The 17,384-nt window shown below is 42.8% G+C and overlaps 1 protein-coding gene across 6 annotated transcripts in view; it reads right to left on the bottom strand.

Annotated features, from left to right (window-relative positions):
- The window catches only part of LOC117363129 (E3 ubiquitin-protein ligase TRIM39-like), a 40,109-nt gene that overhangs the window by 6,461 nt on the left and 16,264 nt on the right, over nt 1-17,384 (bottom strand). For 2 of the 6 annotated variants that reach the window (XM_033950451.1, XM_033950452.1), the window contains exon 6: nt 5,824-5,853. In XM_033950451.1, coding sequence (XP_033806342.1) covers nt 5,824-5,853 — 30 coding nt within the window. Of the gene's footprint in view, nt 1-3,247; nt 4,261-5,823; nt 5,854-9,355; nt 10,327-17,384 lie in introns of those variants that run through there. The other 4 variants (XM_033950450.1, XM_033950447.1, XM_033950446.1 and 1 more) reach the window with 4 other exon arrangements.

The raw sequence follows: 17,384 nt of genomic DNA, 5'->3' as shown, positions 1-17,384 counted from the left end.
TCTGTCAAACTTGCATTCTGAGGACGGGATTTAAAACTAACCAAAATGAATGAATAAATAGCATCCCAACCACAGCTCGGATGAAAGCGTGGATTTCAGCTGGTTTGGCTGCTCCTATGTTTCCTGACTGACCAAGGTGCTGAGTCCTGACAGGATTAAGAGGGTCTTTGTCTGGGAGCCCCTTTGATTGTTGTAAATGTCTTGGACAATAGAGGTCGTTAGCGCCGCTGCACCAGCCCATCCTTCCTTAGTTATCCACTGATTGGGTAGTTAACTTCTTTTCTTTCAGGCTTACATCTGGCACTGTCATGTCACCTCCCTAATCCCCAAGAGGGTGCTATCTCCCTCCCTCCCTTCCCCCTGAATGTGAAACCTGTGAGGGAATGGACATTCTTAAGTCTGAGGGGTAGCCTGAGAATTAGTACCAAATGTAGAGTGATCTAATTCCCTATATGTAACTCAGAAAGAACAAACCATGCTCTGTGCATTAAGAACTAAAGCATGCAGGTTTCAATCCCACCTTAGCTCTCTGTGGATTTGTGGGGTTTTTAAAAAAAAAATTTTGCGTCTTCCAGGGACAGAAAATTACCTTACTACTGAATACTGCATTGGCTGCCAGTAGAAGCATGAGAAATATCTAAGTTTTCTTGTATTTGTTGTAAGCTGGTTTGGGGATTGGCCCCTAGCTACCTTTTATCTCATTTCGTGGATAACCAGGACTTGTAATTTCTTTGCCTACCCAAAGATCACTGGTTGTAAATACAGGTCTTATTTGGATAGGATGCTTGCATTTCAAGCAAATAAACAACAGTCCTGGTTGGTTAATTATATTGGTGGAGCCACGAAAAGAAATTGACTGTACTATTTGATAAATTCATCTCTTAACTGAAGTTTTTTTTTTATAACAAAAATATTATATCGTCTTTCTCTAGGTAACATGTTGTACTTTTATTATTAATATTCTGTATTTCGCTGATTGGCCAGTTTCTCTTTTGTGTAAACCACCTAGAAATCGTCTGATTGTGGCGGTATAGAAGAATAAAGCTATGTTATGTTATGTAGTGTCTATTCAGCTATAATTTATATTTTTCTGTCTCTGGATAGAACACAATTTTAAAAAAATGGGATTTGAACCTGGGCCCTCTGGAACTCTACTCACTTCCCTAACAATTAGTGGGGATGACAAATGACGCTCACACATCCAAATCTCTAACCTCAGTTTATATTTGAATCAACCTTTTTTTCCTCCTTTTTGGGGGGAAAAAGGTTACCTCAGTTTATATTCAGTTACATCTAACTCGTATTGTTTTATTTCTCTTCTCCTGCCAGATATTATGGCACTTAGTAGCAAAGGTACTAAGCTCTTGTTGGTGATTAGCCGTTCTCCATCCAGGCGTTCCTTTCATCCACTTGTTCAAATCCAATGTAGAGATCCTACAGGGTCATCCCTGTTTCGCTTCCATGGCTTCGTCAGGAATCTTCCAGAACAATCCAAAAAGAACGGGTTCAACGTCAAGCTTTACCAAAATACAGAGTGACCACATACAGGTGGAATATTTCATTTAATAGATTAGGATTTGTATTCTGCCTTCTTGGGAGTTTGGGTGTTTCCAGAAAAGGGGGGCTAGCCTAATATGCAAAACCAAAGGATAACCCAATCACACTAGTGATATCATGATCACCAATTCATTTCATTTTGTTAAGACACGAGGAGAAGTTAAACAAAGAAGAAAAAAGAGAGAATATAGCCAACACATCCAATCTTCTGCAAGGGTCAGTGAAATATGGAGAGGTCTCAAGTATAGGGGAAATCAAGCCTTGAAGCAGCAGCCCGCAAGACTTGAATTCATGTCGGCAAATTTTCCACAGTATATATTTTTAAGATAAGTACAACATATTTAGGTTTATACTCATAAGATTAAAAGACGAAAGTATTAAACACATTTTTTCATCCATATCATTTATTGTTCTTAATTCAAGTGCCGTGTTCAAGATTACCAGATTATCTAAAAGGTAATTCAATTTCGATTCCATTAAGATCAGTATGGAATTAATTATTGAAATTATGGGATTATCATCAGATTGTTACATATTTTTTGCCTATTCAGGGAAATGGAGATTTTACCCCGGGTATGACTAATGTCATTTTTAGATCCTGGGCAAATAAAGGGGTTCAGTTTATTGCTCAGATTTTGGATGAGTCAGGGAGGTTGAGGAGATTTCCAGAACTACCCTTAACTGTTGGAAATGGGCCAAGGTCTATGCAAATACAACATTACATGAGTCCAATAAGAAGAGGGGTCTTTCATTGGGTGTTCGTGAAAGGTTTATAAATTTTTTTAATCAATGTAATGAGTCTCCTATCTCTGTATTTTTGTTACATAAATTGTGGTGGTTGTTTGATTCCAAATACAACATATGAAATATCAGCTGCTTAGTAACTATTTTATAGAAAAATTAGAAAAAGACCAAGCCCAAAAGAAAAAAGAGCGAGAAGAAAGAGTGAATGAGTCTCCACCACCACTTGTTCCAGCAAAACCTGCAACACCTACCAAGAAAAGAAAAAACAGCAAAGGTTCTCCTCCTATTTCTGTGCTGTTATAGGGAGCTTGTTATAAAGCCCAAATGAGAAGGCATTAGAAGTTTAGTATTTTCCCAGCAACATTAGGGCAATAATCCGTATTTCATTCCATCATCAAAGGATCAGTCCCGACTAATGGGATCTCTGCTCAGAAGAGCTTACAATCTAAACTGGAATGTACGTAGGTGAGGCTGGACTCATTTAGAGCACTGGTCTTTGACCGGGGGCCGCCGCGTGAGTGGACTGCTGGGCATGATGGACCACTGGTCTGACCCAGCAGCAGCAATTCTTATGTTCTTATTATACAAAAATGGTGTGATGAATTGGGGATTCAATCACTTCAAGATTTTAGTCAAGCTATTCATCGTTTGCCTAAAATTATTACGGGATATGTTTGGAGAGAATGTACCTATAGAGTTTTGCATAGGGCATATTTCTCACGGGTACAAGCATTTCATGCAGGATTAGTTAATTCTTCTATTTGTATCAAATGTGAGAAAGATCCAAATACTTTATCTCATACATTGTGGAAATGTCATCTTATGAAATCTTTCTGGTCTGCCATCCTATTATTTTTAGGTTCGTTATGGAATTGTCAATTGGTGGAATCTTCAAGGGGGATGATATTTGGTAAAGCTGCGGCTTGTGGGGTTTTTGGTCAGGGAAGAAGTATTCTGTTTCAAAAGGCATGTATGATTGGGCTCCGTTGGAAGCGAAGCTAGCCTGAGATGAGGGTTACTTCTGTCACTCTTGGTCATCGAAACCCCTCCTCATCTTCATAGGCTCTATTCCCATCTCTGTCCCTGTAAATCTCAGATTTCCTCATATTATACTATAATTTCATGTTTGAAACTCAGAAAAGTGTTGTGGCTTCCATGTTAGTCCATTGGGATAGGAAGAAATAAACTTCATGCTTTAAAGAAAAGAAAGAAATCCTGAAACTAATATTTGTGTAACAATGATATCTTTGAACATATTTAACTCAAATCTGTAAAGTCTTTCACCTTTCATAATCATTTCAGGAAATCTATCCGGAAAGAAGCCAGATTATATGAAATCATAAGGAAGAGAAGCAAATATCCCCAGTACCGCATATAACAGACCTTAGCGACCCAGATACAAATTGTTAAATAGAGAGAGAGCTCCGCCGTTTAATTCCCAGACCGGCACTGGGCGGATTCTCAGAGGCATTTTAGAACAATTGTAGAAGAAAGGTCGGACTTTCCCTCTGAAGGTGGTGGTGAAGGTGTGGAGGAGAGATTTATTATCTGCATTGTAAAATAAAACCTTTCCTGCCTCATAGTCCAGCAGAATCCCCATTGCCTGGGGTCTCTCACTCAGGCGCCCTCGGAAATTAGGGGAGACGAAGACCCAGTTTCCATATTCATCTGACACCATCACTATCCAGTATCCTTCCGCAGGTGACATTCTGATCGGCCCCTTCCTCCCCGCAGAGTCTTCACACACTCCCAACATACAGTTGGTCATATCCCCCATCTCCACCTCCCAGTAACATTGCCCCGAGATGAAGCCCTCACTCCCCAGCACACAGACATAGACATCAAATCGCTCGGGATTGCTTGGCAGGTTCTGTCTTGGTTGTCCACATCTGACACTTTTCCGATCCTCAGACAGGATGAGATCATGATGAGCAGTTTCAAGATCCAGAGTCACGTCCACTGCAGAGAGGAGACCCATTAATGAGCATGAGGGCACATTTCTCATTGCTGCCAGCCCTAACCCTCATTGGCTCCCCAGCCAACCACCTCTAATCCTCATAGGCTGGTTCTACAGTCACTCACTTATTCTTTGGCAGGAGCTCTGCTATTGGCTGTTCATTGCCTGACTGACTGTATGTTTACATTTTTTACCAAAGTTGTATCTCGCTTAGTAAATTTAAATAAGCGATTTATCAAATCAAAAATAAACTTGAAACGTGAAACCATCCCCCTGAGTGTGTTCCCAAATGATACTACAGGCCAGATATTCAAAGTGAGTTAAGTGGGCAGGAGATGCTTCACTCTGGTTCGGCCAACCTCCGCTATTCGGCAGGACTAAACTACTACTACTGTTTATGATTTCTATAGCACCAAACATTCAAGAAAGGATAGGCGTGGAATAAACTGGGCAGTGCCGCGAATATCGTCTCTGACCGGCCCAAAAACCAGTGGACAGCTCAGAGGCGAGCCAGGGGGCAGCACTCTTCCACCGAGGCCTGCATAATCTATGTGGCTGAACTCAGCACAGCTTAAAAGCAAGAGGTGGCGGCAAGCATTCTGGATTGCCTCCGCAAGGGGCAAGAGCGGGTTGGCTGTGCTCCTGCCCCCAACAACCTCTGCTGGACCACCTGGCAGAATCCCCAAAAGAGAAGCATCAATATGAACAAAGAAAGTCCGGGATAGATATATGTTACATCAGAACCACACACACACTCTCTCCTTACCAGAGGATTCATTCCCTGACCCCCCCCTCCCCCCCCCCAGTATATGATCAGAGGAAACACACACAGCAGAGAAAATGGCCTCAAACTAGGGTTTCCAGACGTCCGGATATCCCTTTTGAGGACATGTCAAGTTTCAAGTTCAAGTTTATTAAAATTTCATATCCCGCCTTATCAATATTCAAAGCAGTTTTACAAAATTTTAGAAAAACAAAAAGCAGCGTCAACAAAAAAGGGGAAAGAACTAAACCAAGGACAAAAAGACGTAAGACAAAGACAAACAAATAGGCAATGACTATCTGGAATGAGAGGAAAAGGGGGGAAGAACTACAATATCTGTACAGTGAAGAACATAAACGGAAAAGACCAAAGGTGGGGGAAACCAGGAGATCGGCTAACATGAACTTAAAACATCCATAAAAGGACGATCATGCTTCAAAAGAGTCTTTAAAAAAAAAAGGTTTTAAACTGGATTTGAAGTTATCTAGGGATGGAATCTCTCTTAAGTAGTTTGGAGCCAAGTTCCAAAACAAAGGAGCAGTAACGGATAAGCTTTTTCCGGGTTTGGGCAATGATGTCACATGTCGCATCCGCAGATGTCCTCCTGCCTAACGAGAGCAGGCAGTGGGGGGCAGAGCTGGAGCGGGACTGGGGCATGAAGGGGCAGGGATGGATGGAACTGGGCAGGACAGGGGGGCGGGTCTAGGGTTACCAGATTTTCCAAACAGAAAATCTGGTAACTCTACCTCTAACCCCTGATTGGATTTGATTATTAATAATCAAATATATCAGATTCAGTTACCTGCAATTCTGCCACACTCCATCCACCAATCTGTATTAAAAGAAAGAAGAAAAGCAATTAGATCTCAGAGAAGAGAAATGAACTCTTGGGTAGATGGGCTGATCAACATAACTCCAACAAATCATTCAAGTACCAAATAGCACAAGTGTGGACTGAAAGGAGGCTGCTGTCTTTGGTAATGACCACACCACAACACATATGCTGTATCAAGTATATCTTTATAGATAATAAATCAAAAGTCAGCTTACATGATTGGCATCAAATATGATTGATCATACAGCAATGTGCCAAGAGGAGGAACCAGTCAGAGACAGTCAAGTCCTCTCTGTCTAGTTCCTCATTCCTGGCCTTTATATCCCTGAACCTGGAATGTCAGGGTATCGCTCTGATTGGAGGTTGCATTAGCATTCTGATTGGTGGTTACGCTATTTAATTAGTAATTGGTTGTTTTTACAGGTAACATTGGGTCATTGCAAGGGTTGGGTGTTGTCAAAAAGCAACTTCTCTATCTCCCCTGGCAGTTAGTCCTTGGTGCTAATTTCTAAACCCTGTGGACATGGACCCCACCCTCCCCAGTGGCTTCTCCTTCTTCTTCTGCTTTCTGGGTATTACGGTTATCAGCCCTTCTGTATGTTGTGCACTTAGCACATACCAGTTATTCTTAGTCACTGTCTTTTTCAGGGCATGTCTGCAGTTTAATGGGTCAGAGATGAAGTTTATTAGAATCCATTTTGTCCTTGGCCTGTCTTCCTAAGTAGGCCTCTCTTAGCCCTGTGGCGCAGGGTCTTTCTCTGTTGGTTCTTCTCTCATTTCCCTCTCGATGGCACTGAGGGTCCCACCCAGTGTCAGGAACAAGCAGGGGCGGGCAAGGATCCAAAGCATGGTGTCCAGGGCCTTAAAGAGGAGTTAAGGGATTCATAGCCCATGAGTCTAGTTCTGCAAACCAAGCAGATATCTAGAGCAAAGTATTATGTCAAAATAATAGCTACATAAGATACTATAGATACTTATTCAAAGCATAGTCCATCAATGTAATAATTACACAGAAGAATTCAAGTACTCAGGGTCTTCAGTGAGTATGACTAGATAGTCTGGGTCACAGACGGGAGGAATGTGTGTATAATATGCATGGGAAAGCATTTAATGAGGGTCAAACAAATAGTCGAACCACTTTTTAACTGGCATATGGAGTATGTGGTGCCATTGTGGTAGCGTGATCAGATATAATCTTTATGGTACATCAAGATATGAGTTACCTCTAAACCAGTCGTGGTCGAAGAGATGTAAGGGGTACAAGATAGGGGAACCGCAAGGATCAAATTCACTGGATAAACGCCATAGCTGAAATATATGAGATCATTTAGAAAAAGGCTAAACCCAAACGGGGACAGCCACATTTTGTTCATCCTCAAAACAGAAGCCAAGGTTAAACTTACACCAATTAATAATTCCTACAATATTTCCACTACACTGTACTATTATAATAGCAACCAGGAAAAACAGAATATGCTGAGAATAGTGACTATCAGTCCACCAGCTCATGGAATCAAGTAATCACTGGGTTTTTATCTCTGTGGGAGCTGGTTTGATGTCCCTGTAATTTGACTGCAAAAGGATAAGATTCCTCTATGATGCATGGGCCGTGGAAAGCCAGCTGTTTCCAGTTGTTTCTGTGGAAGGCGCGCTTCTATACTTCTGGACTTGAATGCCCACGGCATTGGGACCCTGGTAGAGGACTTTCTTTTGACTTCCAGCAATTACAAAGCAGTCTCTAAAGGAAACACATAATCTGATATAAATTGGGGCAACGCCCTTTGGCCTGGTTGTTCGAACGGGGGAAAATAAGGAAGCCTTCCAGTGCACAGTTGGAATGGACTGGTAGTGAGATCCTTACACTGTAGCGTCCGATTTCAAACAGTGGCATGAATTGCTTGGTTGCCGGTACCATAACGATCCTTGCAGGCTGCCACCTGCCTCCGCAGCTGTTGTTCCCTCTGCCGCGGTCCCACCCCTCCTCTGACATCAGGGGCGGGATCGCGGCAGAGGGAATGACAGCTCCGGAGGCAGGTGGCAGCCTGCAAGGATCGTTACAGTACTGGCAATCCTCTCTGCAGGCTGCTCTGCTGCTGGAATTAGATAATTAGGTAAACAAACAGAACAAAATCCTGGAACCTGTAGCCCTACTCTGTCCCCTCACCATTGGCTGCAAATAGTAGGATGGCGGAGAATCTGAGCCCTAATTGGTAGCTTTCTTCTGTCTATCCGACGAGGTTTTCCCCTGGTTGGATGAAAAGCAGTTTATCTTTTATTTTCTTTCTTGGAGCTCCTGAACGCTCCAGCCCTGCCCCTTCTTGCAGCAATTAGCTCGAAGAATGATTTTATTGTATTGTCTTCCCCCCCCCCCCTGACAAGGCGGAAGGGGAATAGGCTGGGGGAAACGGGGAAGGTGAGTTAGCGAGGACCGCAAACAGCTGAAGTCTGAGTCATACAGGAAGAACTGCGGGAGATACAGATGTTCTAAATTTAAGAGCGGGTGGTCAGGGGGGGGGGAGCCGGAGGTCACTGCGGCACTTCCCGACTGACCCTCCCCCCTAAAGCAGGAGCGGCAACGGCTGGCCAGCCAGCAAGAGGCAGTGCTGCCGCTCCTGCTTTAGGGGTCGAGGGGGAAGGTCAGTCACCGAATCAGGAGGCCAATTTTTTTTTTTTTTTTAAGCAAATCAATTCGAATCTGAAATTGGGCAGCACTAGTGTGCATTGACTATAGAGTGATGAAAGCATAAAGGAGGAACTGGGAGGCACTTTTTCAACTGGTGTATCCGGAAATAAAGCAAATGGTGTTATCTTTCGACCACCCCTCTTGAGAGTTAACAACATATAAATCAACAGGGAGGGAATTTTCTGGGGCTTTTTCTAAATCCAGTTTTAGGGATTTTATGACATCTGTATAACATAGTAACATAGTAGATGACGGCAGATAAAGACCCGAATGGTCCATCCAGTCTGCCCAACCTGATTCAATTTAAATTTTTTTATTTTATTTTTTTTAATTTTTCTTCTTAGCTATTTCTGGGCAAGAATCCAAAGCTTTACCCTGTACTGTGCTTGGGTTCCAACTGCCGAAATCTCTGTTAAGACTTACTCCAGCCCATCTACACCTTCCCAGCCATTGAAGCCCTCCCCTGCCCATCCTCCTCCAAACGGCCATGCACAGGCACAGACCGTACAAGTCTGCCCAGTAACTGGCCTAGTTCAATCTTTAATATTATTTTCTGATTCTAAATCTTCTGTGTTCATCCCACGCTTCTTTGAACTCAGTCACAGTTTTACTCTCCACCACCTCTCTCGGGAGCGCATTCCAGGCATCCACTACCCTCTCCGTAAAGTAGAATTTCCTAACATTGCCTTTGAATCTACCATCCCTCAACCTCAAATTATGTCCCCTGGTTTTACCATTTTCCTTTCTCTGGAAAAGATTTTGTTCTACGTTAATACCCTTTAAGTATTTGAACGTCTGAATCATATCACCCTCTCTCTCCTTTCCTCTAGGGTATACATATTCAGGGCTTCCAGTCTCTCCTCATACGTCTTCTGGCGCAAGCCTCCTATCATTTTTGTTGCCCTCCTCTGGACCGCCTCAAGTCTTCTTACGTCCTTCGCATCCGCAGCAATCAATTTGATCTTGTCTACCTCCTTTAAAGTGTGTTCTTGGCAGTACCGTATTTTGCAGGCGTTTATAGCTCTTTCCTGATAAGTAACTGCATGAGCTTATCAGTCAAGTCCTGGCACACAAACGTGGAATCAGAGGGCTTAGTTTTCTCTGAAGTCCTGCAGATCATATGAAATGACTCAAGCGAATACTCCAGGGCTCGTAACGTAAAATTATGGAGTAAAAAGCTTTTTTTAAAGTCTGTAACAGAAAACCAGGTATGTAAATTTTGTGATGTGAGCAAAGTGACAGGATTTGAAACTACTGGATATTCCTACACTTAGGGCTCCTTTTACAAAGGCGCTAAAATGGCTAACAGGGGGTAAGAGGCAGGTTAAACCTCTTAGGTCATGCACTAAGCAACAACGAAAGGGATCTTTTCCTGCTCTGCAATTTGTAAATGTTTAATGGCAGAGATACTTAGGCTTATTGGTGTAATCATTGCTCATCGAATGCATTCTTCGAAGAGAACCCCTCTGGGGGATCTGGGAAATGTGGGGCATAATCCCAATCATTATTATTGTTTGTTGGGGGCAGACCTCGGCCGAGTCCACCTCCTTTTCCACCTGCCCTTTATTTAAGTCTTGTCCAACATTCTTTGGCATAGTGTCCGTATTTGTGGCAAGCAAAGCATTGAACCTTTGCTTTCTCTCTGCAGCCTGGGCCTGGGCCAAGTCCCCTTCCACTGTAACTTTGTCCAAACCCTCTCTTATTCTGAGCCCATTCGATCTGTGCAAGCTGCACAGCTTCTTCCACTTGTGTGGCAGTGTCAGTTCTGCCACACTCCATCCACCAATCTGTATTAAAAGAAAGAAGAAAAGCAATTAGGTCTCCGAGAAGAGAAATGAACTCATGGGTAGATGGGCTGATCAACGTAACTCTAACAGCCTGAACCTATCATTCCCACCTCTGAAAGATACCAAATTCAAGACGTCTCCCAGCAAATCGTTCAACTACCAAATAGCAAAAGTGTGGACCTCACTTCCCATGGAAATTAGCACAACCTGTTTCACGAAAACCTAAAGACATGTGTTTGGGTTTTTTTTAAGAGACCCAGACTAATAATACAAGTCATCCAAAATAAAGACACTGTTAATGGTCAGCTACTATCACTGATATCTTACCTCAGATGGTGTACACAATTTGATAACTTCCCACCTCCTTTTACAAAACCGTAGCGAGGTTTTTAGCGCCGGCTCTGATGGTAACAGCTCCAATGCTCATAATGCTCATTAGAATTCTATGAGCATCGGAGCTGGCACTAAAAACACACTACAGTTTTGTAGAAGGCCAAATAGATGACGGCGAAAGCTAGAAGGATGCTGCGGTGCATAGGGAGAGGTTTGGCCAGTAGGAAAAAGGAGGTATTGATGCCCCTGTGTAAGACCTTGGTGAGACCTCAGTTAGAATATTGTGTGCAATTCTGGAGGAGGAAAGAAGGTACCAAGCCTCGAAGCAAAGCAAAACTAACAGGAAGAGGCACTGGAGATGTCAAATCCAACCGAACGGTCAGAGATCCTTTATTTGCAGTTTGTATCAAAGTTTTAAAAAAAGGCAAAGTTCCAAAGACAAAGTCCCGACTAGGATCTGAGTTTCGGCGATACCATCGCCTTCCTCAGAGGACAGTTGAAGAGATACTGACACGTTCACAACTGTCCCCTGAGGAAGGCGATGGTATCGCCGAAACTCAGATCCTAGTCGGGAGGACTTTGTCTTTTGGAACTTTGCTTGTTTTAAACTTTGATACAAACTGCAAATAAAGGATTTCTGACCATTCGGTTGGATTTGACATTTCCAGTGCTTCTTCTTGTTAGTTTTGCAATTTTGGAGGCCACACCTTCAAAAAGATATAAAAAGGATGGAGTCGATCCAGAGGAAGGCGTATGGGGACAGACTTTGAAAGAAAGGTGGGAGAGGGGAGATATGATAGAGACGTTGAAATACCTACATAATTAAAATGTACATGAGTCGAGTCTCTTTCATTTGAAAGGAAACTCTGCAATGAGAGGGCATAGGATGAAGTTAAGAGGTGATAGGCTCCGGAGTAATCTGAGGAAATACTTTTTTATGGAAAAGGTGGTAGATGTGTGGAACAGTCTCCCAGAAGAGGTGGTGGAGACAGAGATTGTGTCTGAATTGAAAAGGGCCTGGAATAGGCACGTTGGATCGCTTAGAGAGAGGAGGAGATAATGGTTACTGCGGATGGGCAGACTGGATGGGCCATTTGGTCTTTATCTGCCATCATGTTTCTATGTATAATTCTTTGTAATATGTTTTGCTCCAGAGTCTCTCAAACTGTGTGCCCAGGCACAGTGGGGTGCCCTGAAGAGATTCCACAATTTCCTTCATAACTATACGCTAGAACAACATCGGTGTGTGTAAGGATATAAATGCCCAGAGAAGTGCATTCAAAACCAAGCCCATCCACTGCATTGATTAGCAATTCTAGTCTATCTGCGTTAGTTTCACCGTTGTTGCAATTACCTGTATGTAGCTTAAAGAACTTTAAATAAATATCTCTCAAATTTAATTTTTTTCTTGGTTTTACAATTTTATAATTTCAATTACAATGTGCCTTGAAAAACATCCACATAGTGTGCCATGAAAAACATTTGCTCTGTTTAGTGTGCCAGAGCTAAAAAAGTTTCAGAGACACTGTTTTATGCTGCCTACAAATCTAATTAATGAGGATTCGGTGGGATACAAGGTACAATGATATGAAAAAATATATGTTTCTAACTTTGAATAAAGCTTACTGAGTCTTATAGAATGAGTTTTGTAGAAGAAAAAAATGAAGAAATAGGGAGTTCTTAGAAATTTTGGTTTATAAAACTGTCTATCAATGAACTTATGACTTTTCCTCTGTTACAAATTACCAATGTGACATTATTTATGAGTTAACAGAGCCATAGAAAACTGAAGGCAGATAAAGACCAAACGGCTTCTCCAGGCCATTTACTCTCCCTGAGAGATCCAGCGTACTTGCCCCCAGATTTCTTCAATTCACCTCCACCAAGAAACTGTTCCACAAATCCATCACCCGTTCCATAAAAAAAATATTTCTTCAGGTTACTTCTGAGTCTCTCTTCTATCATCGTCCTCCTATGTCCCCTCATTCCAGATACTCCTTTAAACTGAAAGAGACTCTCCTGTGCATTTATGGTGGGGAGTGTGTGATGCAGTAGTTAAAGGCTAAAGGCTCAGCATCCTGAGGTTGTGGGTTCAAATCTGACACTGCTCCTTGTGACCTTGGGCAAGTCACTTAATCCCCCCATTGCCCCAGGTACATTAGATAGATTGAGAGAGTCCATTGGGACAGACAAGGAAAAATGCTTGAATATCTGAATAAATTCATGTAAACCGTTCTGAGTTCCCCTGGGAGAACAGTAGAGAAAACGGAATAAATAGTGTGAAAAGTTGCTATTATGATGTCATAATGCCTCATTCCACCAGTAAGAGCCAACCTCCTCAGTGATGTCACAATGGCTTCATTGCCTAGACTTGGTTCACTCTTGCTATATTTTGATTTCTAGATTGGTGCAGTGGTTAAAGCTACAGCCTGAGGTTGTGGGTTCAAACCCCATGCTGCTCCTTGTGACCCTGGGAAAGTCACTTAATTCCCCTCCCCCCATTAGATAGATTCTGAGCCCACCAGGACAGACAGGGGAAAATGCTTGAATACCTCAACAAATTCATATAAACCATTCTGAGCTCCCCTGGGAGAACAGTATAGAAAATTGAATAAATCAATCAATTCTAAATGGAGTCTCACCAATATTATACAGGGACACCATCACCTCCTTTTTCCCAGGCATCCTTCTAGCTTTTGTCATCACCTCTTCCACCTGTTTGGCTACCTTAAGATAATCACATACAGTCACACCCCCTGACCACTTCCTGGCATTTTGATGGGAGATAGAGCTTTCCAAAAGAAGAGAAACTGAAGATCAAGGGGTCAGAGGTTAAGGGGAGGAGGAGGAAGACTCAAGAGCACCTGAGGATATAGTTTTCACGCAAAGGGAGGTAGATCTGTAGAAGAGTTTCTCACTTGGGTTGCTCAAACGGATGGATGGCAATCTGCGGTAAGCGAGAAGGGCAGACTGGGTGGGGCTTAGGGAGTATCTCAAGTATTCTCCAGTGGATAATTTCTTGGTAAACTACCCCATCACAGTAGCGTACGAGCGCCACAAACAGATTGTATCCTGTATCTAAGGGCTGCTGAGCAGAGATGATGCCCATCTATCAAAGAAGGGAAGACGTTAGCAGACCGGCTAACCGAGAGAAGATCCATCAGCAGAGGGCCCTGAGTCCCAGGGCTAAGGGATGGGGCCTAATGAGAAAACCAGCCAAGGACAAAATGGATTCTATAAAACTTCGTCTCTGCTCCATAATTGCTTACAACTACTGCAGTTGCTGGGGAATTTCCACACAGCAGTGCTGGTCACAAGATAATGTCTAAAAGCAGAACAACCTAATGTGCGTGGAAAGACAGTCACAGAGAGGTGATGAAAGAATAACTGATACGTCCTGAGTACACATCATGCATGTCCTAAGAAGAAGAAGAGGAAAGAGGAGGCTACTAAGAGGGGTGGGGTCCATGTCCAGAGGGTCTGGTGATCAGCACCAGGAACAAACTGTCAGGGGAGTTGTTTTTCAGACTTGTAATGACTTAAGGTAACATGAGAAATAAGAACATAAGAATTGCCACTGCTGGATCAGACCAGTGGTCCATCATGCTCAGCAGTCCGCTCCCGTGGAGGCCCTTAGGTCAAAGACCAGTGCTCTAACTGAGTCTAGCCTTACCTACGTACATTCTGGTTGAGCAGGAACTTTGTCTTGAATCCCTGGAGGGTGTTTTCCCCTATAACAGCCTCCGGAAGAGCGTTCCAGTTTTCTACCACTCTCTGGGTGAAGAAGAACTTCCTTACGTTTGTACGGAATCGATCCCCTTTTAACTTTAGAGAGTGCTCTCTCGTTCTCTCTACCTTGGAGAGGGTGAACAACCTGTCCTTATCTACTATGTCTTGAATCCCTGGAGGGTGTTTTCCCCTATAACAGCCTCCGGAAGAGCGTTCCAGTTTTCCACCACTCTCTGGGTGAAGAAGAACTTCCTTACGTTTGTACGGAATCCATCCCCTTTTAACTTTAGAGAGTGCCCTCTCATTCGCTCTACCTTGGAGAGGGTGAACAACTTGTCTCTATCTACTAAGTCTATTATCTTCAATGTTTCGATCATGTCCCCTCTCAGACCACTCAGAAAGCAAACATGTAAAACAACTAATCAAGATGCCAATGTAACTACCAATCCAAATAGCTAAGTAGCATGCCATGTAAAGGGATAAAAGAAGGTATCGAATGAGAAACCAGGTAGAGTGGACTTGTTTCCTCCGCGTGGCACAATTGCTGTAGGATCATTTTTCAGATGCTGATCTTGTAAGCTGCCTATTGATCGATTACTAATAAAACTATATCTTTTGATACAGCAAATGTGTTGTCATAGTGTGGTCATTCAAATACAGTGAAAGGCAGCAGACTCCTATCATAACCTACTGAAGAAGGCCTTAAACTAGAACCACTGGGGCAGACTAAAGCCCCCAGGTAAGTCCAAGTGCTATATATATCTACCCAGATGAAAAAAAAGGCACAGTCTAGAAAGCTGTACACTTCCCTCCTCTGCATTCACGGAAACAGGGGATCAGCATGGACGCAAATACAGAAAAACCACAAATAACTTTTCATATGTTGTTCGTGGTTTTTCTGTAAAAAGCCCGAAAAAACCGAAAATAATCTTACCTGTTCCTGTGAAGAAAGTGCTGTGATTTTCTCTATACAATGCTGAGAGGATCAATTTTCTCCGTGCATCGCTGGGAGCAGCTACTTCTTTTGACGTAAATTGGGGGGCGGAGCTGGTGCTCGAAAAACCGCGGACAACGAAACCGCAAATACGGAGAGGGAAGTGTATACGCTAATCTCCGAAGAGGGGAAATAAGGTTTTTCCCTATCTGTCCCGGTGGGCTCACACTCTAACTGATGTACCTGGGGCAAATTCTGTAAGAAGCGCCCAAAAATGAGGCGCCGATATAGGCACCGTTCAGCGTGATTCAAGTCAAATGGGATGCTGTTTAGTGAATCACGCTGAGCGGCACCTATTTTGGAGGCACCCAATAAATAGGCCAGCTCTAGGCACAGCTAAAAGTCAGGCGCCCATGCATGCGCTTAACCGCGCTTAAGAGCAATGATTCTGTAAGAAGGCGCCCTAACACATAGCCACACCCACATCTAACATGCATAGCGCCTATTTTTTTGGAAGGCCGCCTGAATTTTTAGAGGCGTCTTGTTACAGAATCGCGCTTTCTTGATGGGCGCCTACGTTTCAACCAGGGCTGATTAAAAAGCTTAACTGGGCTTGTTATTCAGTTTAGATAGGCGCCTGTCTAGTTGGGCATCGCCAAAATAGGTGCCTACTCTTAGGCGCAGGTTACAGAATTTGGGCCTAAGTGACTTGCCCAGCGTCACAAGGATCAGCATGGGATTTGAACCCACCACCTCAGGGTGCTGAGGCTGTAGCTCTAATCAGCACGCCACACGTTCCGCTAAAAAGCCTAAGTGCAACATACACAATGAAAACATAGTAACATAGTAGATGACGACAGATAAAGACCCGAATGGTCCATCCAGTCTGCCCAACCTGATTCAATTAAAATTTTTTTTTTTTTTTTAATTTTTTCTTCTTAGCTATTTCTGGGCAAGAATCCAAAGCTTTACCCGGTACTGTGCTTGGGTTCCAACTGCCGAAATCTCTGTTAAGACTTACTCCAGCCCATCTACACCCTCCCAGCCATTGAAGCCCTCCCCTGCCCATCCCCCACCAAACGGCCATACACAGACACAGACCACATGACAGTAAAACTTCACAAATCTCCTAACATCATATCAACGCTACACGCCGAAGATAAATATGAAAGCTACACAAAGGCAGGATCTAAAGCAGGGGTAGGCAGTGGCGTACCTAGGGTATGTGGCACCCGGGGCCCATCATTTTTTGACACCCCCCCTCCCCCCCATGTAAAAAAATTTTTTTTTTTTTTTTTTGCAATAACCATGAAATGGAATAAATGGTCAGAATAGAAACAGGCAGTGAAAATTTTCTTTTATTGAACCTCATATATGTAACCATTATTCCAAACATAACAAAACATAAATTATGTCTAAATTGTCATGACATTAGAAGTACATATGGAGTAGTTGCAGGCAGTGGTGTACTTAGGGTATGTGGCACCCAGGGCCCATCATTTTTTGACACCCCCCCCCATCTATATGAAAAATATGATTTTTAGTACCAATCTACATATCGCACCACAAGAGTGTACCTAGGAAAAGGCTGCATCTTAAACATTGCAGTGAGCACTAGAACACCAACACATACATTGTAAAACTAAACAAGCCAGATCCCGCACAGTCAATTGGTCCTGTAGTCAATGCCAACTGAAAACTATGTCTTTTTCATACACACAGAACAGAGATACACCCTCGCCCAAAATGGAATAATCACAAACTAAAAATAGAAATATGTAGACAAAAGTTAAACTGATCCGCCAAGAAACCAGACCCTGGATACAATGCAACACCACAAAAAACAGTAACACATGTCCTCTAATACAGTGCAAAATATAAAGACAGTAGATGTAAATTTGAAAAAACTGATACATAACAATCACCACTTTATAAATTAACAAATAAAAATAAAACAAATAATGAGATATAAAAAAATACAATTTTATTGGACTAATCCCCGTAAGCTCGGTCCCCATCCCCGCAAACCACCTGATTCCATCCACACAAGCCTTGAATTGTT

Source organism: Geotrypetes seraphini, chromosome 6 (assembly GCF_902459505.1).
Source record: "Geotrypetes seraphini chromosome 6, aGeoSer1.1, whole genome shotgun sequence".
Classification (NCBI taxonomy): domain Eukaryota; kingdom Metazoa; phylum Chordata; class Amphibia; order Gymnophiona; family Dermophiidae; genus Geotrypetes; species Geotrypetes seraphini.
This window is presented reverse-complemented; position numbering and strand designations above follow the sequence as displayed.